We start from the raw sequence: 25,963 nt of genomic DNA, 5'->3' as shown, positions 1-25,963 counted from the left end.
GTCACGTGAGGTCCAGGTGGCGGCGGTGGTACGGCGAGAGAGAGAAGGGGAAGCCGGAAGGGGCGCGAGTGAAACCTGGGGGAGACGATAGCTCCCGAGAAGGAGAGGGGTGCGCGTGCGCCCGCCTCTCCCCCTAACTCTCGCCTGGTCCCTGCTGTCCTCTCTTGCGGCCAGGTGACACCTAGGCCCGGTCCGCCACCCACTGCCTGGGTGGCGAGCAGCGCGCGCCCTGCCCTCGCGATTGGCGCCAGCCGCCCCTCCCCCTCGTCCAGTCCGTCCCGTCGCGTCCCGTCGCGTCCCGTCCCTTCGGGTGCCGCCGGCCGGGTGCCGATGCGCGTCGGCTGCAGCGGGGCGTTTTTCTGACTCCCGGTCCCTTGCCCGCTGCCCTTCCCGCCCCGTCGCGGGGCCGGCCGCTTCTCCGGCCCCAGGATGCAGAATGTGATTAACACGGTGAAGGGAAAAGCACTGGAAGTGGCTGAGTACCTGACCCCGGTCCTCAAGGTAAGCCAGGCCGGGCTTGCCAGGGGCTGTCAGGTACACGCTCAACTCCGCAGGGATTGAGGACTCGGCGCCGGGAGGGACACCGTGTTTTCCGGCGGGGAAAAGTGTAGGAAGGTGGTGAGGGAGGGACCCAGAAAAGGGTGCAGCCCCACTGAGGTCTTAGCCAGCTGTTCTCTAGGTGTTCGGGCTCCTCAGGTAAACTTGGAGCGACGTTGTGTGCGCATTGCTGTCGCCACCCGTCAGAACCCGGCGCATCTGGGTACGTCAAGTTGGAAGGTGGTCGGCCTCTAAGTGGATTTCAGAACGTTAAGTCTTAACATTGGAAAGTCTTTTAAACTTTTTAAATGAGGGTTTTGCTTACCTTTTTAAAAACGCAATCAGAATTGGGTACTAAAATGACATGTTACTATTTTCTTTCAAAGTTCATAGAAAGTCTCTTATAAAAATAATTAAAATATTATAATAATTAGGAGTTTGAAATAGTAAGTGGTGACTGAGGTCCCCTCTTAGATTTCAGAGGAACAAGGTGAATGGCAGCATTATCTCTGTCAGTATGGTTGAACCCAGCTAACAGCAAAGCTTCCCTTTCCGAGTTTTTAAAATAGACGAAAAACTATTTGTAAATCCTGGACTTCGTGGCTAATAAGCAATATTATCCTAGATATATTGATGTATTTACTCGTTTGTTTGTTTGTTTTGCTTTGTCAACCATACGGCGTTTTTAAAGTAAAAGTTATAATAGATTAGCTGTTTTAACGGTGACTAATTTTCAGAGATAAACTTCTAGAAGTACATTCAAGTTTTTAGTCATTGTAACTTTTTCCTTTCTGATAAGTGAACAATTAGAATACATGAATAAGGAGTTCTTGCTTAAGTAGAGGTCCTTATCTCAACTGCTACTTCATTCCTTGCTCACTTTTGCTTGAGCCAGTCTGACCTCTTTTTTACTCCATTTAATACTCTGTTGCCCCAGGTTTTTGTATTCGCTGCACCATCTGCCTAAAATGCTCTTTTACAGCCTTCTGGCTTGTTCATTTTAAGGTCACTGCTCAGTAGTCACCTATCAGTGTTTTCTTAACCATCCTATTTATTTATTTGTTTAGGTTTTTTGTTTTGTTTTGTTTTGTTTTTTGTTTGTTTTTTAGTTTTAAAGAGGTGGGAGGAGGGAGGGAGAAAGAAACTCAAGCAGATTCCACACCCAACGTGAAGCCCAGTGCAGGTCTTGATTTCATGATCCTGAGATTAGACCTGAGCTGAAACCAAGAGTTAGACACTTAACCGACTGAGTCACCCAGGCACCCCTATTTTTTTTTTTTTAAGATTATTTATTTTAGAAAGATAGTGCCTATATGTGTGAAGAAGGGGAGCAGAAGGAGAGGAATACAGAGAATCCTTAAGCAGACTCCCCCCTCTGAGCATGAAGCCTGCCTTGCCTTGGGGCTCCATCCCAGGACTCTGAGATCATGACCTGAGCAGAAAGCAAGAGCTGACCACCTAACCAACAAGCCACCCAGGCGCCCCACCGTCCTAATTTAAATAACCATCGTCTCCTCCGCCCCTGACTAGTTTCCTTGCTGCCTCCTTTTTTTTCCTTGTGGTTTTCATTACCATTTGGCTTTCCTCACTCCACTAGAGTTTAAACTCCTTATGAGGACAAGGAGGAGTTTGGTCTGTTTTATCCGCTCTATATCCCCATTACTTCAAATAGCGCCTGGCATATAATGGTTATTTGGTAAATACTTGTTGAATGAATAATCATCAATGAATCCTTCCATTTTTGTAGCCTGTACTACAAAATCTTACATTTAATTTAAAAATTAGAAACATCTGGTAAATAGCATCTTTGCTTTAGAGGAGAGAATATTGTATCAATATCTTAGAGATAATAATGAGAAAGGATTAAATGATTTATGACTTCTAGATTTGGTTTCTAATGTTACTCAATTGAAATGAGATGTTGAAGATGTTGGCTGAATAGTAAGATGTTCCTAAACATTTTTAAAACATTTTTACTGTTCTGTAAAATAAAGATATTTGGTCATTTAAAAAAATCATTGTATGGCTTAATGTTTTTCCAAAGAGCTTTGCTCTGTTAAAGCGATGATCATATTGTAATTATTTTAATGTCAGTTTCTTTCCTTAGACTTGTATATTCTTTGGGGTTAGGTACCAGTGATAGATTCTTTTTTTGTGTGTGCTCTTTTGCCTGGAAGGGTGCCAGGCAAATACTTGCCCACAAATATTTTTAATTTGAAAGTGAAAGAATATAATATGTTGTTCTTTTTGTTTTCTTTAGGAATCAAAGTTTAAGGAAACAGGTGTTATCACCCCAGAAGAGGTGAGTGTTAAAGATTTTCTGAAGCTAATATATTTTATATTTTCCTGGGAGGTTTTTCTTCTTTATAAGAAAACATCTTAAACTTTAATCTTGATTCTTTTGGCTTTATTAGCAATTTAAAAGGGATTTCTACTTCCCATAAGAGGATGTAACTTCCCTCTCAGTTTGCCACTTCTCATATTTCTCTGTAGTTCCTCTTTATTTATAAATGGAGGTGGAAGAGGGAATGGAAAAGATTCTGATGGTCATTTACCCTTCACTCATATTTGTGTTATATTGAGGCTATACAGTGGGCTGTGTGGTGTTTGCTGTTGTCTTTCCTCTGTTTACATCAAACGTGAGTTTTTGTGGTTTTCATTTGTAAACTTTGGCTCATTGCTTGGGTATTAAATTTTCTTTCAGTATTTAGCTTATTTTATTGCTACATACTTAATGCTGATTTTTTTTTCTCACAATTCTTTTACTGTTTCTGCTAACCAACTAATGTTGAATCTGTTTAATGCTGAAACTGATGTCTATTTTATAGGCGAGTTGTGTTTTATTGAACTTTTAACATAGAACTTTGTTTTGAGGAATCATTTCACTTGTTCACCAAAGCTATATAATAAAAGCTTTCTTTTTCCTTTAGGTAGTTTATTCTGTTACCCTTCAAGAAATAAATACTGTTCTAAACATCTTTTTACATTCTGGTTTCCTCAATAGTTATGGCTGCCTCAGACTTACTTTTTAGTCTTAATAAATAGCAAAGAATTTATTTAAGTATCACTTTAACTTTCATAAAATTACCACTCATTGGCAATAGAACTTTACTTACTGTTTTGAAAAAACCATTTTGAATTGGGGCACATTTTATGATCTGGCCGTTGCTGTAAATTCTAAGACCTCAAGCCTAAAAATTAATGGATTTTTCAGTTTTCAATAGTGATGTAATCTCTTGAGTCCCAAATCTTTGTGAATTCTGAGAATGGTTGCTGAATTAATCTGTTATCTAAAAATATCTTTTTTTTTTTTAGTGAAGACACATGGTGGTATAGAAAGAACATAGGAGATCTGCTTTCTAGACCTATTTTTCTTAATTTCTTCTTTTCTGATTTGGGCAAAGCTAAGCTGTGACACAGGCCTCATGTTTTCTTGTCTATAAAATGAGGGGTTTTGTCTAGACATTGTCTAATGTACCTATTCTGCCTTAGGCACAATGAGTTTAATACCTGGAATGCCACATAAAACTAAGTTGTTGTTTTTTTTTTCTTTTTTAAAGATTTTATTTATTTGACAGAGAGATCACAAGTAGGCAGAGAGAGGGAGGAGGCAGGTTCCCCAGCTAGCAGAGAGCCCGATGCAGGATCCCAGGGTCCTGGGATCATGACCTGAGCTGAAGGCAGAGGCTTTAACCCACTGAGCCACCCCAGCACCCCAAAACTAAGTTTTGATATTGTTAACTTTTCTTGCCAAACAGAGGTGTAATTTAGATTTGGCTCTTAAAACTATCTGTAATCAGGAGCAGGGATGGAAGTTTGCTTTTCTTCTTACACTCTTTGGCTTTATCTATGGGAGGATGACTAATGGGTAAATAGATGGTTGACCTTAGAGATGCAAGTCTGTGGTCATTGGATAGACTTATGCTGTTTTAAAACAGCTTCTAACCATAGAATGAATAACACTTAATGTGTATCATTAAGTAGTTTATGAATTTCCTTCTTTTAAAAAAAATGCAAGGCAAAACTAGGTCAGCTGGGTACCCACCTCATATGCTGGATTGAGATAGAGTACAGTTACCGGATTGAGTTAGAATGAGTCCAGAGGACGGAAAACAAGAGATAATTTGCTTTTGATAACAGATAGAGTTGATCTATTTATTTGTTTTCTCTTACTGTTTCTGGGCTTCAGCTCTCTATGTTTTCTTTGGAAGTACTGTGTTTAAAAGAGGTGTAGGCATTATAGAATACAGAATTGCCTGACTAAAATTACTTTAATATACATACGTATGACTTAGGTAGAGTATTAGTAGTAGAATAGCTTGAAGGGTAAAGTTGCTGACCAAAATGTTAATAACTGGTTTTATCTTGGAGTTATTCAGTATTGTATTTAATCACCAAGAGAAAGCTGCTGCAAGTGATACTGAGAATTGAGAAATTTGAGTCTGCCTTATGTTTTGTTTCATTTGAGCATGTGAAGCCTGCAATAATGACCATTGCTAATGAGGGCAGATGTACACATGTACTAATTATCTGCGCAATTCTATGTTCTTTAGAGTTTTTCTTACCTTCTGGTGTTTTGTTATTTTTAAGGAATTTTAATTTATTTTTTAAATAATCTCTACACCCAGCGTGGGACTGAAACTCACAACCCCAAGATATGAGTTAGATGCTCTGCCATCTAAGCTAGCCAGGTGCCCCTATTATTTTTTTAATAGATGCTCCTGGAGGTATTAGGGAATAAAATATTAGAGTCTTGTGACAAGGCAGTATCATTAAAGAATTTTTAAATTTTTAACTCTTTGTTTTGCTTGCATTTTGTTTAATTAAATTCTCCTTTTTTGGTGATGACAAATAGTTCTTGGTAACCACAGAGTTGAAGGTAGCATCTGGTTACAGTGACCTAAAATCCTTAAAACTTAGGGAGGGAGTATTGTTTTCACTTGGGTTTTTTGTCTTTACCTAACTAGTTTAAATAATAATAAGATTCTTTGAAATAAAAGAACAGAAACATTCGGAAAGTTGCTGTTGAGAATATGCTGCTAAATCTTGTTAATGTATCTTCTTGAAAGAAATTACTCTTAGAAAACTTACTTTATAAAATTTTACTCTCAAATGAAAATAGAGTATTATATATAGACATTCTTTTCTGAAACAAACATTGGAAGATTAAAGGTACTGTTTTGTTTTGTTTTTGCTTTGTAATTAACCACAAACAATACATGAATTTAAGTTAGAGCTATTATAAAATAGAATTGGGAAAGTATGTGTGTGTATTGCCCGAATTGGGACACTGCACTTAACCCTTAAGAGACTTTCTTTCATTTTCTGCTCTCAAGAATAAGCAGGATTTCTGTCTTATAAAAATATCAGGTCATGAGAATGGAAATTCTCAGAAAGTTAAACTCTTCCTGAGTCTGTTTTTGATTCCTGAAGAAAAACAAAAACTTGTTCAGTGTTCAACCTGCCCAGAAAGCCTAAGGTGTTAGAGGATTCAGTTTGCTTCCAACTTTTCCCATTGTTTGGCATTACATTTGTTATTCTTGTTAATGTGAAAAAGCTTACAAAATGGGCTTTATCCGTATTTAAAAAAAAAAAAGAGAGAGAGAGAGAGAAAAGTGCACTATGATGTCATAAACTTCTTATATCATAGGCCTATATCCTTTTCTCAAAGATCTCCATTGAGTTTTCAGCCCCTAGCAGGAATCTGTCTTCATCTTATTTATCCATAAAATGGTTTTTCTTGAAATTTAAGTCCTGCACTGTTACTTTTATTCATTTCATGATGTTGTATCCTTTTGGCATTATTTAATCCAATTTAAAAATTAAATTTAAAATCAATAGCACTCAATGTTTTTTTCTTCCAAAATTTAAATTTTACAGATGTAAAAAATTTTGCAGTTTTAATAATAATCAAGAGCCATCACAGTGGTAGAGCAGGTTTGGTGCTGTTTGCATTTATATGATTATTGGGTATCAAGCTTACATGGGATGATCACTTTGGTATTTTATCATCTTATATTCAGTGATGTTAATTTTTCTTTTTCTTTTTTCTTTTATATTCCTTTTAAATCCTGAATAGTTTGTGGCAGCTGGAGATCACTTAGTCCACCACTGTCCAACATGGCAATGGTAAGTAATCTTGAGTCAGGAATATAAGTTAGTAAAATGTATGACATTATAATTGCAGCAGTTTGCAAAATGGATTAGGGCATGAACTTCAGAATGACCAATTTAACTCTGTTCTAGTAGATTTTTCTGTTAAGCAGTTTGACCGTGATACTTAAAATAAAGGCATACTTAAAATAAAATAAAGGCTGACTGACAAATTGGCTGTTATACCTATTTTGATTTACTCTGTTAAAGTAAAAGAGACATTTTTAAAATAAATGCCTTTACTTCCTTTGTTAGTATTCCCTTTCTCTATAGTGTCTAGGTCTGATTTTGTGGTGGATCTTTAAAAAACATTGTTTAAGACCAGCTCATTTTTTTCAAATTAAAATGTCTCCCGAATATTTTTATAACATTAATAAATCCAGATATTTTGCAAAGCCTTAGGATTTTTAGTCATAAGACTTTCTATAAGGTTCAAAGTATGCTCCCATTTTAGAAATTGACTGAAAAGGAAGGTTCATGATACTCATTAAAGTTTGTAACTGGAAATCTGCTTGGTAATAGATTTTTTACATTTTTGGTTTTTTCACTAAATTGTAAAAGTAACGTTAAAAAAAGTAATTTAAGCAAATTACCAGATCTTATGACATATTTTAAGTATTCTGAATAATAAGAGGATGTTTTAAAACAAATGCTGTTTCATTACGTTCAAGAACTTAGGGTAAAACCACCTGACTATGGCTGAGAAAGTGATCCTAGTACTGGCAGAGCTATTTTAATTAGGCTAGAATTGTTTTGGAATTATCATCTTGTTTGGATATAAATAGTTCAACTTGTTATATTCTTTTTTCTTTTCATTATAATTCCCTTAATGACACTTTTTCAGTTGTGGTTGAAAGGTATAGTTTTAATTTGGGAACAGAGGTTCTAAACTTAATGAAGTTAGAACTGATAATGTTTTCCTTCATATTCAGAGCATAAATAGTTAAAACTACTTTAAGCCAAAGTTGGAACTCTCTTTTATCTGTGGCCTATTCTGTTCTCAGTTTTTGTATTTGACTCTTAACCCAAAATAGTTTTATTGCTTTTTATCAATTGTTCTTTATCTTTCAGAACACTGTTTCTTAATGTACCAAGAAAAACCAAAATGTCAGTTTTGTTTATTTTTATGCCCTTGTCTTCCTTAACGTGCATTTCTATTTCATATTTAAAATTGAGTTAATACCATAGCAGCTCTCTGATGATTTAGTAAGGATGATTGATTTTTTTGGATTATAAATTATCTATTAAAATTATATTTGGCTTTATTCTAGTCTATAATTTTTATGTATTTCAAGTCAAATAGGTATATAAAATTAAAAATAATACCTATTTTATAAAAGGAACTAATTTGGGATTTTCTTCAATATAATAAACATTTTCTTCAGATTTCTTTGTGATAGTCCTTATTTGTCTGATTAGTTCAGACATACAATTTATAGTATTGTTACAGAAATATGTTATATGGATAGGATAGTTTCACTTTATGAATTGTGATATTTGAGGTAATATTTAGAGCTCACCTATACCCTACTCCGGTGTCCACACTTCTGGCTAAAATGTAGGGGCCAAAGGAACATTTCATTTTAAACCTGTGCCAGTAACAGGTTATTTCCATGTTATAGTTTCATGTCTACCAAGTGTCATCATGACCGTATTGTATGTTCTTCACTCAGAACTTCAGGCATTGCCATGTCATTATTGATTTTGACACTTGAGAATGGTCTAAAGAAGTCTAGAAGGCTGCTAAGGTAGTAGATCTTTTTCTGGCTTTATCTTGTGCTCAGATCTATGGTTTCAACTTTAGACTGAAGCTTTGATAAGACGGATTTTTGTTCAGATGTTTGTGACAGGTAACACATGCCCCTCGTCTCCGGCCAGTTCCATTAGGTTACCTGCAGAAGAATCTTACAACAAATTCTTAGTAAGATAATCTAGAGTAGTTATGAAAAATCAGAAATGGTGTAGCTGCTTCTGACACACAGAGACTGTAGTGTAAGAGCAGGAGCCGTGGATTCACTTGCTTTTCTATATTCTGGTTTTCTGACCTTGAGCAGTCTGATTTTTTTAAGCTAAAATGGGGACATTAATATTACCTCTTAGGGTTCTGAGGAGTAAATAAGAATAATGCATGTTAGAGTTCTAAGTTGTATACTTAGCAAACACTCAGTGAAAGGGTTTTTTTTTTTTTCTGTTTTCAGTCATATTTTTTAATATTATCATGTTGTGATTCAAAGCATCTTTTTTCTCTTTGTTCCAGTTTTAATCGAGTGGCAGAACAGGGATTTTGCCAGCCACCTACTTTGTTATGTAATGTCCTACAGATATTTTTCTGCCTCCTCTAGATCTGAAGATGAGCAGTACTTGAGAATTAAAAGTCTGAGATTATACTCCCTAGGGAACAATGTTTTCTTTTTGTTTAGAGGCAAACATAATAGTTTCTTAATAGTTCTATATTATTCTGTCTTTTTTGTTTGATATTTAATCTAAATCTCTCTGAGTCTCTTAGTATATTTCACTTAAAATACTATGTTCTTCCATACCCTAACATACATCACTTAACAACATCCTTCTGAAACTAGTCCTAAAACAGTTTTCTCAAGAGTGTGGATTGTGTAATTTTGATATTTACATGTGATATCTTCTGTCTTTGCTTTTTAAAAATAGTTCTTGTATTTTGGTGCTCTTTGCTCTTTTTAAAGGGCTACTGGGGAAGAATTGAAAGTGAAGGCATACCTACCAACAGGCAAACAATTTTTGGTCACCAAAAATGGTAAGAATTATATTGCATATATTAGTAAATTTTACACAGAGTTATATTTTTAAAAAATAACAGAAGAAAGTTAGCTATTTTTTTTTTTAAAGATTTATTTGAGAGAGACAGAGAGGGAGAGAGAACAAAAGAAACAAGAGAGAATCTCCAGCAGACTCCTGCTGAGCAGGGAGCCTGATGTGGGGCCCAATCCCAGGACCCTGAGATCATGACCTGAGCTGAAACCAAGAGTTGGATGCTTAACCAACTGAGCCACTTAGGCACCCAAAACCTTAGTATTTACTGATCTTAATTTATGATTGAGCCCATAGAGAAATTTGGAAATTTGATGGAACTCTGGGTTCTATTGCTAGAGTATTTTTTTCCTTATTTCATTTTTACCTCCTTCCTTTTTGTTGCTACTTTTTGCCAAAAAAAGGTCTAGTTTTAAGATATGGAAAGAATGGAGCCCAGCAAATTTGGAATTTGGAATTGCAGTTGCCTTTTTTTTTTTTTAAGTTGACTTTATAATTATAAACTTTTTAGCTATTTTATTTTTATCTTCTTTAGACGTAAACATTTGTCATGAAAAATGAAACTGATACTATCTTTGACGGCTAAAAGTTCCAAGCTAAAGATTTATTATCCATTGTGTCTTTGAAAGATTGTCTTTAGGAACAAAAAATGTTTTTTAAACTACTAGTTTCTCATTTTATGAAGTTAATTTGAAAACAGCTTGAGAAGGTTATAGTCCCTATCAGATCACATAAAGTGCATTGGTTTTTTTCTAATCTACTACAGAAAGGGAAAATATGTATAACACATCAGTTTTCTTTCCTACAGCATATGTCTTATTAGAATTGATCATTTATTTCCTTCTTGTTTTTTAAAAAAGTCAAGAGGTTAATAGCCATTTCTGGGCTCTACCTTATCATGGTTTTACATTATAATTGTTCAGTTTTAGACTTACGTGAATAATACCTGTTAATTGACACATATACCATATGAAAAACTTGGCTCCAGTATTGTATAAGATGGTAAAATATAGCAGTTCAGTGAATTTTTACATTGACTTATCCATTATAAATGCCTGAAACTTAAATGAATTATGAAATACATTTTAAAACTTACTATAACATTGCAAACTGGAGGTCACCTCTACCACCCCTGAGAATGACAGGTGGTCCCTTCCTGTTTTGAGAGTGAAGCTATTAAAATAAGGTTTTATTATTCATTAGCCTGAAGTTGAACAGTATCATCTCTAGCTGCTATATCATCTGTAGCCTGCTGTTCTTCAGAGACCATCAGGGTAAAGAATACATAGAACATTTCCTTTCTACTTGTGTTCTGACAAAAGCTATTTAGGGAAAGACAAACCTGATCATTAATATGTCTGTGGGCTAAATACAACTTTTTAATCACTTTTATTAGAAGTGAAATATAATATTTCCTTAAAATAGAATAAATTATCTTTTTTCTAATAGATTTATATGAAGCAAATTATGTGCCAGTAACTGTATTTGTCATTTTTTTTGTAGTGCCATGCTACAAGCGGTGCAAACAGATGGAGTATTCAGATGAATTGGAAGCTATCATTGAAGAAGATGATGGTGATGGGGGATGGGTAGATACTTATCATAACACAGGTAAGAGGAGAATAGAATACATATATTAGTTTAAATTGTTTTAAACATTTTCTAATCTTTTATTACAGTGTTGATTTAAAAACAACAAAACAAAGGATAAATAAGGCACAGTTGTCTCAGTAGACTTTTATTTTACCTGAAAGAAGCAGGAAGACAAATTGGAGAAAAAGAAAAAATGCCCTTGGAGTATATACCAAATTTCTCTAGTATTGCAGGAAGACAAGTTGGAAAAAAAGAAAAAATGCCCTTGGAGAATATACCAAATTTCTCTAGTACTGCTACTTTAGTAGCAATTTGAAAATACCTGTATCATTTTCTTTATTTCTAAAATAAGAAGGACAGAATTGCTGAGTATGCATACAGCTTGCTTTAGAATTCCTTATTTACATGTCATTCCATTGCTGAATGATTAGCTTTAGGACAGGAACTATATGTGTTTATTTTACTCAGAGACCTGACATTTTAAAGTAGTTAATAATTATTTGTTGAATGACTGTAAGAGGATTGTAAGGACCACGCTCCTTAGGTAGAGAGTCAATGTTGTATCCTCAATATCTGTCACAGTATCTGGTACAGAAGTTGTTCAGTAAATTTGTGTTAAAAGAATTGACTAAATTCAAGCCTTTTGTAAGTGTATGTTTGCAGAAGTTGTTTGTAAGTCTGAAGATGAATTTTTATTTCAAGTCCTAAAAACCTAGTTTGCCACTATGTTTATATAACTATGTAAATATTCATTAGCATATGCTGCTATGACTATACTAACTTAGCCATACTAACTTAGCTAAACTAACTTAGCTATAGCAGCATATATTAATCTGCATTTACATAGTTATATAAATATATAAAGTACTATGAGTTAATGTCAGTTCATAGTTAAGTATAAGTTAATAGTTAATTTGCATAGTTATATAAATGCCATTATGACTTAACTTTAATGAGGAAAACGTGTCCTGAGTTTAAATTGAGAATACTAAAACGTAAGTTTTCTCCCTCGAAGTCCTAGAAAGTATACCAGAAGTAGTACTAGAACAAGGTTTCTCAGCCTTAGCCCTACTAACATTTTGGGCCACGTGATTCTTTGATGTAGCATTTTCTGTACATTGCAGAATGTTTAGCAGCATCTCTGGGCTTTGCTCACCAGATACCAGTAGTATTCACCCAGTTGTGATAACTCAGAATCCCTCAGACAGTGCCAGATACTCCATGAAGGGCAAAATTGCTGCCATCAGTTGAGACCCACTACAGTAGTCAGAGGGCTAAGTAATTTGCTCAGGAAAAACTACCTTCTGAGGACAGTTTTCCCTCTACTTTTAAAAAAGGACAGTATCATGTGTTTGTGATGATAAAGGCATAGATTCAGGGCTTGGGCTTCTTGATTTGAAATGTGTTTGTTTCTTGATGCTTAGTGTTAATGTCAAGGCCTTGAGAAAATAGTAGATTGAACAATTTTTTTTTAATGATTTCAAAAAATCATCCTATTGCCCCCACTGAGAGACTGGTAGATGGACTTTTTATCTTTTGACCTTTCCGAAATTGTTCAGCTGCTCTGCTTTAGTTTTCCTATGGTGGAAGATATGGGCAGTGGACTAACTAACTAGAACCCTTAGTTATAGCACTGTGTTTCTAGTGTCAAGTAAATGACTTATTCTGATGTCTGGTTGTATTCTGTTTCTTAATCACTAGCTCAAAATCTAGGTGCATATTTACAAAGGCATTCTTTACAGAAATAAGTAGGCGTCAGTGTAATTGGATTGATGAAAATCTATTACAGAAATTCAAGAATTGAAAAATGTTTGCCCTGCTGGAGAGCTATCCTTAGAATTTTAGTTTAAACTATATTGTGATTTGATTAAAACACTGCTTCCAATTAACTTAGAAGGTCATGTGCCTGGTTCCTTATTCACCTCAGTTCTCTTTGCTTCATCCTTTTCATAGGTTTCTTTTATTTCTCTTAGCCCTTGTATTGGTCATGGTTCTCCAGAGACACAGAAAAATTGGATGTGTATATAGATATAGGTATATAGGTATAGATAGATTTATTTTGAGGAATTGGCTTACATGATTGTGGGAGTTAGCAAGAATGCAATTCACAGGATGAACTGACCAGCAGGCTGAAGATCCAGGTGAGGACTGATTGTTTCAACTCAAGTCTGAAGACAGTCTGAAAGCAGAATTCTTTCTTTTTCCTGAGCACCTCAATGTTCCCTTATAAGGCCTTCAGCTGATTGGAGGAGGCCCACCCATGTTATAGAGCGTAACCTACTTTATTCAAAGTCTATGAATTTAAATGTTAAAATCTAAAAAACACCCTGACAGCTACATCCTGACTGGCATTTAACCAAACATTGGGACAGGATAACCTAGGCAAGGTGACATAAAATTAATCATCACAGTACTTGAAAATGTTACTCTCATTAGAGTCATTTGAGCTTTTTTTTCCTTTGCCAATATGTCCTCCTACTCTTAGAAGAGTCTCGTTTAGTCAGATACTATTACATTATTATATTTGGATGGATTGAAGAGGTTTTATTGTTTTTATCTATGTACTGGATTCAGTGAATCATTTGTAATACCAATTCATTGTGCTAAGATTTGGGTTTTATTGTTATGAAATAATCAGATCTATTATTTAGTAATTTATAGAAAAACTATGAAGTAAAAGCTTTATGTTAGAGCTGTGGATTTTGACCTTTTCTATTAGTGAAAGTGAGTTATTCTTTAGGTTGGAGATTTTGAACAGATAAATAAAGGTTTTAGAAGATTAACAAAGGGGCAAAGCTTATTTTGTATGTAGGGTTGTTTTTTGTGGGTTGTTTTTTTTTTTTTTCCCCATTAATGTACTTCATCCTGTTGAATTTCCAAATTAAAAACAGTGACATGGGGATGCCTGGGTGGCTCAGTTGGTTAAGCAGCTGCCTTCAGCTCAGGTCATGATCCCAGCGTCCTGGGATCGAGTCCCACATCAGGCTCCTTGCTCATCAGGGAGCCTGCTCCCTCTGCCTGCCATTCTGTCTGCCTGTGCTCGCTCACTCTCCCTCTCTCTCTGACAAATAAATTTTCAAAAAAGAAAAAAAAAAAACAGTGACATGTATTTTGAGTTAGAAATATTATTTAGCTGAGTTGTGGTGCTCCCATCTGCTTAATGCCACCTTCATTGACACAAGTAGGTTCAAGGTGGTTGCTTAATGAGGAGCAGTGAACAGAATATTAAACTAAAAGTTAGCACATGTGGATTTGAATCCTAATTTCTTCACTAACTATGAGACTCAAGTAAGTTATTTCATCTCTGGAAACTTCGTTTCTTCACAGGGGAAATGATTGATTAATTACCTCAAAAGATAGTGTTGGTAAGGCTGAAATAAGCTATGGAAACAGTAAAATAGAAAACCCCATATAAATGTGATATGGTATTACTACTTCTGGATGTCCTAGATTTCTGAAACAAATTACATTAGTATCCCCTTAAGAAAATTTGATGTGTTTTTGAATAAAAATAAATATGAGTCCTATAGTCTAATGTGTTCACTTTGAGAATGAGTATGTATTGGATAGAGACTCATACTGGGAAAGTAAATGAGGAATAATAAATGAGTGATAGAGTAGAATATAATTCATAGTAAAATATCACAGCTGTTTTTTTTATTTCAATTTAAAAAGTGCTTTTGGTTTTACTCCTTTTAGAGTTCATTTATAAAATGCTACTAACATTGCCTCCTTGTTTCAGAGCAGTTATGAGAATTTAGGTAATTTTAAACATTTATATCTTTCTCGAATCTGGTAAATGAAAGATGTTTACAATTTTATTTGTTTTTTTGAATTTTAAACAGGTATTGCAGGAATAACCGAAGCAGTTAAGGAGATTACATTGGAAAGCAAGGTACTGGTTAATTAGTTACATTTGTAAATTCAGTGACATAATTATTTGTGTGTGTGTGTGTGTGTGTGTGTGTGTGTGTATTCTTATTCAAACTGATTATTTTCAAGCTTTTTAAAATTCCAGTTGATTTTTTCTTCTCTCACTTTCCTATATCAAAACTGCTGTTTCCCAGCACTTATTTTTTTAGCCTTTTGTACAATTAAACAATTTTTTTTGAGATTGTAACTGGTAAAAACTACTAATTTTCACCAACTGGGAAGGCTCCTAGGCTAGTTTAAAAGAAATCGCTTTTTATTTTTAAGTACAAGTACCAAATGTTCTGTAAATGGAGGCTTTTGAGGTTTATGTACTACGGTTTCTTAATTTACTGCTATTTTGAATGGATGATTTTGTTTTTGAAAATTTTAAGGTAAAACTTTAACATCATCCAAAAAATAATGTGTTTTGACTGAGTGGAAGCTAAATCGGTTAGGTTTTATTGTATGGTTTATTACGGGGTGGGGAGTAAAAATCTGTAACTGAGTGAAATTTTTCTCCTTGAAAATTTTCTATTCATACTAGAAAATGATTGCAGTTGTTTTCATATATTTATATTTGTTTGAAGTGATTTGAAAATAATACAAAATGCCTTTACCCTTATCTTTGCTTAATTATTTTGTTAACAGATCTCTTCGAGGATAGAATATTTGGACAGAGTAATTGACTTTTTTTTTGTCCTTATGAAACATTTACTACAAGAGTTACTAGTTTTAGATACTCTCTTTTGTGTGTTTTTGTCATTTGGAACTTTTGGGATTCATAACTGGGTCTTAACAGGAAGTGTTAGAAACTAAAACAAGTGTTTTTCTTTTTTTTTTTTCAATGTACAGTTTTATGCTTGCTAGGGATTAAGTTTCAGTTCATTGGCCTGAAAATTCATCTTTCTGAAATTCTGCTTTTTGGAGAATTTGAACAACTAAAGAGAAGTCTCCAAAATGGCTTTTGCTCCTTCAGAAAATCTTGTTTACTCCAGCCGTTAATTGTATATACTTCAGACTTTGGGAATGATAAATGGCAGAGTGGTGTGGATAGCATTTGTTGATAGGTTTATGGTAATTCAAGAACTTCTTAAAAATGCAATAATGGTTAATATGGTACTTGATATCCCACTTAACATTCTTATATCATACTAAAGGGTGACTGCTTAGAATAATGTACAACTTGAATGTCTTTCCTGTCATTTCCTATTTAATATAAAATTTACATTATTTTTTATAATTTCTTAAAATACTTGTTCAGACCCAAGTATTAATCTTTCTTATTGGTTTCTACTGTATTCTTCTGTTTCAAGTATGCTCACCATAACATCAACATGATTAAAATTTCCTTTAATGATTAGTTTGTTAGATACTGGCTCATCTAATAATTACCCAGATACTATCGTCTATGGTTTCACATTTTGGGTGTGGTAATGATAACATACAACTTAAGTTTCTAGTGGTAAATGGAGTCTTCTCTAAGTAAAATTGTACATTAGGTGAAACTAGTATGCAATTTTTTTTACTTTACTGCATTGACTTCAGATTTTTAGAATAATTGATTTTGTGAAATGATAATTATGTATTAGGCTTGTCTTTGGTATTATTCTTTTATTGTAGTGCAAATATGGCTTAAAAAATGAACTGAAATCTTACAACTAAAGTCTGGTAATTTTATTTAATTAAGCCTAAAGTATTGTTCACAAATTAGCATATGTTTCCCTTATAATAGTTTAACTAATTACTAATAATTTGTAAGTTTAACTTACAAATGTATTGTGATTTACAAATATGTATCTTTTTTCTCCTTTAAATTATGTATGTAAATTATAACTCTGAACCAGTTTCCTAATATTAATGAATTGGTTAAACAAAAATACTGTTTTTTGGAAGTGCAAAAATCATTAAATTGTTAGCTTAGGTGATTCTTGGTGCTTCTATGATATTTTTTATATTTTTCAGTGACAGTACTTAGCACATCACTTTTCATATTTGGTTTATGGGTTTGTCATCTCCACTGGAATAGGAGTTTCTTGACGATAAGAACTGTCTTTACCACTCTTATTTTCTCAGTGGTTTACACAGTTGTGACACATGAGTGTTTGGTGTTTGAACTAATGAACATACTTGAGTGACTTTAAATATAATTTATTTCAAAGGACAGTATAAAACTTCAAGATTGCGCAGCAATATGTGAGGAGGAGGAAGAAGAAGATGAAGGAGAAGCTGCAGATATGGAAGGTATTTATGTTCTAGATTTTCTTTAATCACACTAGAATGTTGATTTTGGAATATTTATAATTGAAGTGGACAAGAATTGTACTCCATTGAGTTCTAGATTTTAACATTAAACAGCCTAGAGAGAATTTTGTTTAGTTTAAATTTAAATTTAGTGCAGAGCAGTCTTGGACTGTTGTACTTTACTTAGGACATAGCCTTGAAAGCATTCTTTCCAGTGGGATACATCCTAGGCATAAATCTTTAATGCAGTTAAAAGTTTGAAGATGCAGATTCTTAAGCTAATTCTTAAAAACTATTTCAGAGCAGAACAAAGTTTGCTCATTTACTGTGTATTTTCTTTTTCTTTTTTTCCTTTTTTTTTTTAACCAAATACATAGAATTTATGGTGAGATAGAAATGTTCTCTAGCATGCAGAAGTGGAAGATGGTGCCAAGTATAGCTGAAGCACCAAAACAGCAAGTAGTGTTTGTGGATGAGGAGGTGACACATAGCCAAATTGCCAGAGTAGCCTTGACTCAAAGTACCTTTTCTTTGTTTGTTTGTTTGTTTGTCAGAGAGGGAGAGAGAATAGAAGCAAGGGGGAGAGGCTGAAGGAAAGGGATAAACAGGCTCCCAGCTGAGCAGGGAGCCTGACTGGGACTTCGGGCTCAGTGAGATCCTAGAAGCCCGGGATCATGACCAGAGCCAAAGGCAGACACTTAACCAACTGAGCCACTTAGGTGCACCTTAAAGTACTTTTAAGTTTTGTTTCTTAAATTACTTTTAAGTTCTCATGAAACCTAGGTATAGATCTGTTCCTGAATTCTAGTAAGAGTTTTATCCTTATTTTTCTTTGAAGAAATAAAATGAATTACTTGTAACCCAAATTGCTCACAGCAACCTCACATACCATCTCTATGATCAACTTCATATCTAAGGCTCCAGTCCAGATCTCCTGAACTTCAGATGTACATGTTTTTATTTTCACTTGCACCTGAATGTCTTATAATTGTCAGCACCACCTTCTTATACAAGTAGTTTCTGGATTCCATCAGTCTGAATTGTGTACAGTTACCTGAGCTGGGGTGAAGGGTAGACAGAATACTATGAGTAAAACATTCTTTTTAGAGTACAAGCTGTGGGACTGCCTTAAATACCTGACAGCTTTTTAGTGTGTTTTGTTACATTTCTCTTGGACAGAGCTAAAGAAAAAAAATTGCTTTATATGGGATTTTGTTTAAAAAACAGTGTTGATGGTATAGCAGGTAATATAACAACAGTTACTTTAACAGGCAATTTTCATTCCCTGTTCAATAAACACTGGGCAGGATAGTTATCTATATATCAGGTACTATTCTTGGTGCTAGAAATAAAAGAGTAGATGTGATCTTATGGAGATTATATTCTAGTTATGAGAGACATAGAAAAAATAATAGATAAGCAATACAGATGCTGTATTAGATGGTTATAAGTGTTAGGGAGAAAAATAAAGGAGGGGAATGGGACAGAAGGTCTTGGGAAAGGATGAGTGTTATTTTAATAGGTTGGTCAAGAAAAACCCAGTTGAGAACATGAGTTTTATGTAAAGCCTGGCAAGAAGTGAGTGAACAAGCTATTTGGATATCTAAGGAATTATGCAAAGGCCCTGAGGTAGGAGCTTGTGTGGTGTATACAAAATACCCATGAGCAGGAGCATCTGGCTGTTTCAGTCTGTAGAGTGTGTGACTCTTGATCTCAGGGTCATAATCTCAGGTTCCAAATTGGGTGTAGAACTTACTTTAAAAAAATAAGTATGCTGTGTTCAGAGAGGAGCAAGCACAGAAGCAGAGAAGTAAGGCATGGAGTCAGCGAGATAACCTTGGGCCCTGGCTTTAATGTAGTGAGATGAGAAGCCATTAGAGGGTTTTTCTAAGTAGAAAATGAACTTAGAATACCATACAACATTTTAACAGAATCACTGTGAATGCTGTATTGAGAACAGATTGAAGAGGTTTAGGGACAATAGTTAGGCTGTTTTGATAATCAAGGCAAGAAATGATAACTTAGGCTCAAGTAGTAATATTGAAAGTGATGAGAAACAAAATTCCGGACATATTTTGAGGGTAGGGTCAAAAGGATTTGCTGCTGAGGGGGAGTAGCATGAGACAGACAGAGTAGTCAAGTGTGACTCTAAGGATATTTGACAGTGTCTGGAAAGATGTCTTAACTGAGATAAGGAAAATTATAGGACTAGAATAGTTTTGGAGGGGGAGTTTGGGAGTTCAGTTTTGGATGTGTACTATTTGCAATGTATGTTAGTCATTCCAGTAGAGCTCTAAGTAAATAAATATCCAAGTGTGTAGCCAATGATAAATTTGGGAATTATTAGCATTTAAAGCCATTGAGACTAGATGAAATCATCAGAGGAGTAAGTGGATAGAGAAAAGACAAGGTCCAGAAACTGAGCCCTTGGCTGCTGTAGAGTTTTAAAAAGCTGAGCTGAGAAAGAACCAAGCATAGAAGATAGTAAAGGAGAAGCCTGTGAGGTGAGAGACACAGCCAGAAAATATAATATTTTAACAGCCAAGGAAAGTGTCAAAGAAGGTGGGGCTAAATCATCCAGATGGCCCTGTGAGATAGCAGTTAAGATGAAAACTGAGAATTTACCCCTGGATCCAGCAACATGGAAGCCTATGATGATTTTAATCAGCACATTTTATGCAATTATGTAAATAGCCTTGTGTATGCGATGGAGTCACTGAGTGTCTGCAGTATCAGGATGCTGTTCGGAATTGCTAATAGACTGTAGCTTGGACCAGGCATTGGCAAACTGACTTTCTCTGGCTGTGTCAGTTAAAGAATCTGCTGCTTTGGAAGTGTAAAATCAGGTCCCTCATACCTTTTCGATACCTTCAGTTAAAAACAAAAGCAAAAGCCCAGGTTTTGAATGATACTCTGAAGTAATACATAACTTGGTTTAGGAAATTTTCTTGAACTTGATTAATCTTTTGTTGCTTTTTAAACAGAATATGAAGAAAGTGGATTGTTGGAAACAGATGAGGTTTGTAAATTGAATTTTTAGTTAACATTTAGTTAACTAAGCTTGGGAATTATTATTCCTAATAGTATTTTGATCTTTCTAATAAACCTTTATTTATATGTTTGTATTGGTTATAGTATATAATGTTATAGTTATAGTATATAATATATAGTTATAGTATATAATGTTTCAGCTTTGGCTTTATGTTCTGTTTGTTTTTTAAAAAAATAGATTGGGTGGGAAAAATATTTTCCTAATTGTCATATTCATACTAATTTTAATGGGTTTAAATTTCTTCCTGTATTGCCAGGCTACCCTAGACACAAGGAAAATAGTAGAAGCTTGTAAAACTAAAACTGATGCTGGAGGTGAAGATGCTATTTTGCAAACAAGAACTTATGACCTTTATATCACTTATGATAAATATTACCAGACACCACGATTATGGTTGTTCGGCTATGATGAGGTAAAAACAGAAAATATATTTTAATGTAAATGTTTCAATTTGTTGGATTTAATTTCTTTATCATTAGGTCTGTAGGTATATATTGTTGCCTTTTAAATTTTAGAAGTCATTTGTTTTACAATTTCATGATTAATACTGAATTTGATTCTTACTTTTAAGCTGTTAATTATTCTGTGTGACAATAACACTACTAAGAATCAAACAAATATTCTGTTAAGTATTTATTGCTTGGTCCCTGAGGGTTACTCCTTCAAAATATAAGGGAAATTGAACTTAATTTATTATATTAAATTTGATGGATATATAAAGCATTTACAGAATCATATTGGCATGTGTTTTTTTTAAGACAGAAAACCGTTTTTTAAATTAATTTATTAATTGAATTAAAGCATAACTAAAATAAAATTAACTTGCTTTAACCATCATTCTTACGACTCTGAATGAGAAGCAAAAAAGTAAAGCGAAATACACCCAAAAGATGAAATAGAAAGTTATAAAATGTTTGACAGCCATGAACTTGTTTTTTTGTGGGATCTTTATTGCATTAGGTGTGGCTGAAGTCACATAGCATTGATGTACAGACTCCTCCACTCTCCTCCCTTCCCTGATATAAATGTATTATAAACTCTCTCCCCAAAAGTCTGGTAATTCTAAATAGTCCGGAAATCTGTATTACAGGTGAGGTGGAGATAAATATATTCTAAACATGAAAATCTAGGTCTAAAATTTTTTAAACAGTGATTTCAAAACATTTTTTTATTGTTTCAGCAAAGGCAGCCTTTAACAGTTGAACACATGTATGAAGACATCAGTCAAGATCATGTGAAGAAAACAGTGACCATTGAAAATCACCCTCATCTCCCACCACCTCCTATGTGTTCAGTTCATCCATGCAGGTATGTATGTGTGTATGTGTGTTGTGTGTACTTCATGGATTTATTACCTGGGAATCCAAAGTGCCCTAACAGAAGAAATGCAGTAAGCAAGTATAGTTCTCTTTTGTCTTTCTTAGAAATGTTCTTATGCTAAAACATAAAAGAAAAAGGAAAAAGTCACCAATTTAAGTAAATTCATTAAGAATTTTTTTGCTCTCTCTGTGTGTTTAATTATAGTATAGATCTTTATGATTTTAGTACTATTTTTAGCTCCGAGAATAATTTAGAAGATGCTTTTTAGATTAAAAAAATACCCATCATTTAGACTTGGTTTGCCCTATCATGATGTAGCCGCCGATGAATGTGGAATATGAAGTTATCTTTGTGTTTTTCTCCATGACCTATTTATCTCTTTTTATTGGTTAGTAAAGGGAGATGTATGCAGAGTTCTCTTTTCCTTTACTTTTCAGTTGAGAGATGTTCAGCCCTACTAAGTCAGGTGCATTTTATAATTTGGGATTTTCTTTTTATCATCGTGTTTTTTCAGGGCCAAATGAGTAAACGGAGCCTGTATGCATGATTTATTCAGTTATTTCTAATGGGTAGCTTTCGCAAAACATTGAGAAATTCTGGTAACAATATTTTTGAGATGAAAAATTTGGTATTCCATTGACTAATTTGATGCAACATTCTAGTTTTTAAAAATTCTTTAATATTTTCTCATTTTTTGCAGCCTCTTGATTCTCAAACTTTATCATATAAAAATCCTTGTTCATTTTTCTAGCTTTTTTTTATGCCAAGAGTTGTTAATATTGCTAACTGAAAAGTAATTCAAGAGTCATTAGTTTAGTTTTATATTATCTAGAAGGTTTTTATTTTACTCTACCCATTCCTTTAGTGGTTTGAGGTTTTAGGACAGTGCTTATCAAAATGAGGCATGTCTCTCTCAGGTATAAATTTTAGTCCAGAAAAGAAAGAAGAGGTTTAACTGGTAATTAATGTTAAACATGTTAATAAATGACTGTTATGCAATGTAATGTAATAGGACAAAAATGCTGGGGGTCTGTAAGGTGAGATTTCAAGTACATTTTAGGCCTTGCCATCAGATTATGTTTTTGGATTCTTGGACCTGATACATTTACTCTTATCTTCTAAGTTGCCTGCCTCTGTCATGAAGTTTATACTCATAAAAGTTGAAGCAGCATTATTTAAGCCAGAATATATCTAAAAGATCATTCTTTTGTGCACTGCCTTTTTCTCAGTTCATATACTTAGGCAATTACTTTGATATCATTTTTCTGTAGCAAAGGAAAGACACTGGTTGACTGTGAAGAGATTTGTGGATTGGGCAAAAACTTCAGATAAACATATTTCTTTATATAAAGACAAAAAATCATTTCTAAATAGAATCAGATGGTGCCTGGGTGGCTCAGTCAGTTAAGCGTCTACGTTCGGGTCAGGTCTACCTTCGTCTCAGGTCATGATCTCAGGGTCCTGGGATCAAACCCTGTGTTAGGCTCCCTGCTCACTGGGAAACTGCTTTTCATCTCCTTCACCGCCCCACCCCATACTTTTTGTGTGCTCTTTGTCTCAATTTTTTTTAAAAAAAGGAAAAGAAAATCAGATAAATTTTATAATATGCATTAGGACAAAGACAAACTATATAAACTTCTTAACTCTAACCAAGATAAATTTTTTTAAAACCCAATTTTGACTTATTCTCTTCTAAATATTTGAATAGTCAAAATGACAGCATTTTAAAAATGTCCTTGTTTTATTGATTAGCTGTCACCATGTAGCTTTTTTGAATTTTCCTGGTCTGATTCTTGTTTGTTTCTTAGAGCAGACAGTCCTTGCTGTGCAATTATACCCTGGCATGATTTCCCTTTCTCTGGCTTTCTGCTGTGCCCCCCCCCCAACTCTTCCCACTCCTTTTACAGGAAATCCAGTGCTGTTGTGTTTTGACTATGATTAGCCTTTAAAAATTTAGCCTGTGTTCCAGTAAAACATTGTATATGACTCTCAACAACCTGACTTGTTAGAAGGAAAATATTTTATAATATAACGTTAAAATTAAATCACTGACACTAATAAGGTAGATTTCTTCACAAACAAAAACTTACTTTTCCTATTTTGATCTAATTGATCTATGCTAATAATATTTATTTGTTCTTTTGCTTTTAGGCATGCTGAGGTGATGAAGAAAATCATTGAGACTGTTGCAGAAGGAGGAGGAGAACTTGGTGTTCATATGTATCCTTACCTATATTTGGTTCCTAGGATTTTTTTTTTCCTCTTTGGGAAATAGTGGTACAGTGTTAGTGCCACAGTACCTATAACTTATTTTAGCCCCTCATAATGGAAGACTTAGTACAAGTCTTTATTTGGGAAATGTTACATTGTGATAGTTCTGCTTTGTTCCGTTGGTTAGCACATGTCCCTGTGTGCACCAGTCAGCTCTGCCTTGTTACAGAGCCTCAGGTCAGTATGTGCTTTTCTAGGCAGCAGCTTGCCAATTCTTTTGTTTGTCCAAGAGGCAATGGCTAAGAGCATTTGAATATAAAACCTTTGCTCTTGATGGAAAAGAAACTCAATGGGCATAATTTATTGATGAAAGAAGAGTAACCTACTAATTTAGAAGATAACATATGAGTATCTTTCCCCTAAGTATATTTCCAATTTAACTGTTAACAAAAAATGTGCTTCCCTCATGTAAAAGTAAACTTAGGTTGTGTCATTCTAAGGTCTCTGAAGCAAAGAATTCAGTTTAACAGATAGGTTAATTAAAAAGTAAAACACACAAAGTGTATTTCAGATATTCTTAAAATACAGTTTTCTCCAGATAAAAGCACCCTTCTCACATCTTACTATGATTTTCCTACTTAGTTCTCTGTGGTTGACAAGAGGAAACTAAGTCAACTGCTGGATACTGAAGTACATATATCTAGTATGGCTTCATCAAAAGAAGCCCAAATCAGTGATTTAGATGCCAAATAATTTGAATTAATTTGGTGCTAGATTGATGTTACATTTGACTGTTCATGCCACTCAGTGTTAGATGTAGACTGTGAGGGGTCACCCCTGTCTTGGAATTACAGATAAACTAAAGAGTTGCTAATAATATTTGACATTGAAAGAAACCAAGAACTTTTGGTCCAAACCAGATTTACTCCTGAAACTGTGTGATGCATAACTTGAGCATTCGTTTCTGTATTGGAGGCTAGGTAGCAACTTGGAAGATACTGTAGCTACAGTGGACTCTTTCTAATAAAATCTTGATTTTTTTTTTCTGTGTTCCACAGTACTTAGAAATATTAAGAATTTAATGTTTATTGGGGGAATTGATGAGTCATTATTAAACACAGAGTCTTCCAAGTTTATGTACATAAACTTAGAATCAGTCCTTACAGATGGTTTCTGCTTTATTTTTTTCTCTTTTGCTTCAGTGCTTTTATATTCTTTACCCTGCCTTATTTTCTTTCTTTTTTTAAATTTTTTAAAAAATTTTACTTTATTTTTTCAGTGTTTCAAGATTCATTGTTTAGAACGTGGTGCTAATAATGCGAAGGTTGCCTTGTTTCTAACATAACCTAGCAGACTAACAGTAAAGGAACCATTTCCCACTTACTTAAATATGAACACCCCTGTCCTTATTTTTATATCAAAATAATTGGGCTCCTGTGAACTCATTAGGAAGTTTCACATTCAATATTAAATGGGAATGGGTCAAGCAGTCTTAAAGTTAAAGAGAACCTCATGTTGAATAGACACAAACTTGCATGAGTGAATTTTTTTAATATACTTGATTTAAGATTTTATCTTACACATTTTTTCTGAGAAATAGGATAACTACATGTTAGTTTAAATTATAGTACCATTTACCAGTATGTTTTCCTTAGCTAAAGACCTTTAGGTATCTTCTAATTTTCTTGAAGTTTGTACAAGCTGTCATTCCAACAATAGAATATGACTACACAAGACACTTCACAATGTAACGGAGAGAGCATAGAATCTATCCTAATTATTGTTTCTGATTTTTAAACAATTAACCCATAGATGTGACCATTGACCATATTCACCAATATGTACAATTTCTCTAATAAAGGGACTTATATGTTTATGCATTAAATAAAAAAAGTTCCACTACCAGACTTATTTGTTTAATAAAAATGAGTGTAAAGAGACTGTTTTTCTTTCTTCTTATCAAAATGTGGTAACAGTGTTTTCTTTAAATAAGAACTCTGGAAATGAAGAAGCATCTCCTACAGGATAAGAGTATTTTTGGTTTGCTCTTATGAGGAGGGCATTAAATGTGTTGTGATAGTGCGAACTAGAACTAAAAAATACTGCACGCTAGACATACCTTCCCTTTCTCTTCCTCTTTGTTCTTTTTATTTTCCGTCT

General features: G+C 34.2%; 1 protein-coding gene across 1 annotated transcript; it reads left to right on the top strand.

The window, feature by feature from the left end:
- Positions 1-12: 12 nt before the first annotated feature.
- ATG3 (autophagy related 3) lies at positions 13-25,743 on the top strand. The gene is made up of 12 exons (XM_044251384.1): positions 13-501; positions 2,798-2,839; positions 6,617-6,666; positions 9,390-9,460; positions 10,978-11,085; positions 14,913-14,962; positions 17,139-17,220; positions 20,205-20,239; positions 20,529-20,684; positions 21,453-21,580; positions 23,744-23,812; positions 25,473-25,743. Exons 1-12 carry the CDS (start codon positions 430-432, stop codon positions 25,552-25,554), a joined length of 945 nt encoding a protein of 314 aa, XP_044107319.1. The 5' UTR covers positions 13-429; the 3' UTR covers positions 25,555-25,743.
- The last annotated feature ends 220 nt before the right edge of the window (positions 25,744-25,963 follow it).

The sequence above is a fragment of the Neovison vison genome, chromosome 6 (genome assembly GCF_020171115.1).
Source record: "Neovison vison isolate M4711 chromosome 6, ASM_NN_V1, whole genome shotgun sequence".
In the NCBI taxonomy this organism is placed as follows: domain Eukaryota; kingdom Metazoa; phylum Chordata; class Mammalia; order Carnivora; family Mustelidae; genus Neogale; species Neogale vison.
The sequence above is the reverse complement of the archived record's forward strand: the minus strand, read 5'-3'. Positions and strand labels throughout refer to the sequence as shown.

Bases quoted from the DNA above. Each gene is read 5' to 3' on its own strand.
- ATG3 (XM_044251384.1), top strand. From the start codon at position 430: ATGCAGAATGTGATTAACACGGTGAAGGGAAAAGCACTGGAAGTGGCT. The intron at 502-2,797 runs GTAAGCCAGGCC...TGTTTTCTTTAG, and splicing joins ACCTGACCCCGGTCCTCAAG to GAATCAAAGTTTAAGGAAAC. The intron at 23,813-25,472 runs GTATCCTTACCT...AAAGACCTTTAG, and splicing joins GGAGAACTTGGTGTTCATAT to GTATCTTCTAATTTTCTTGA.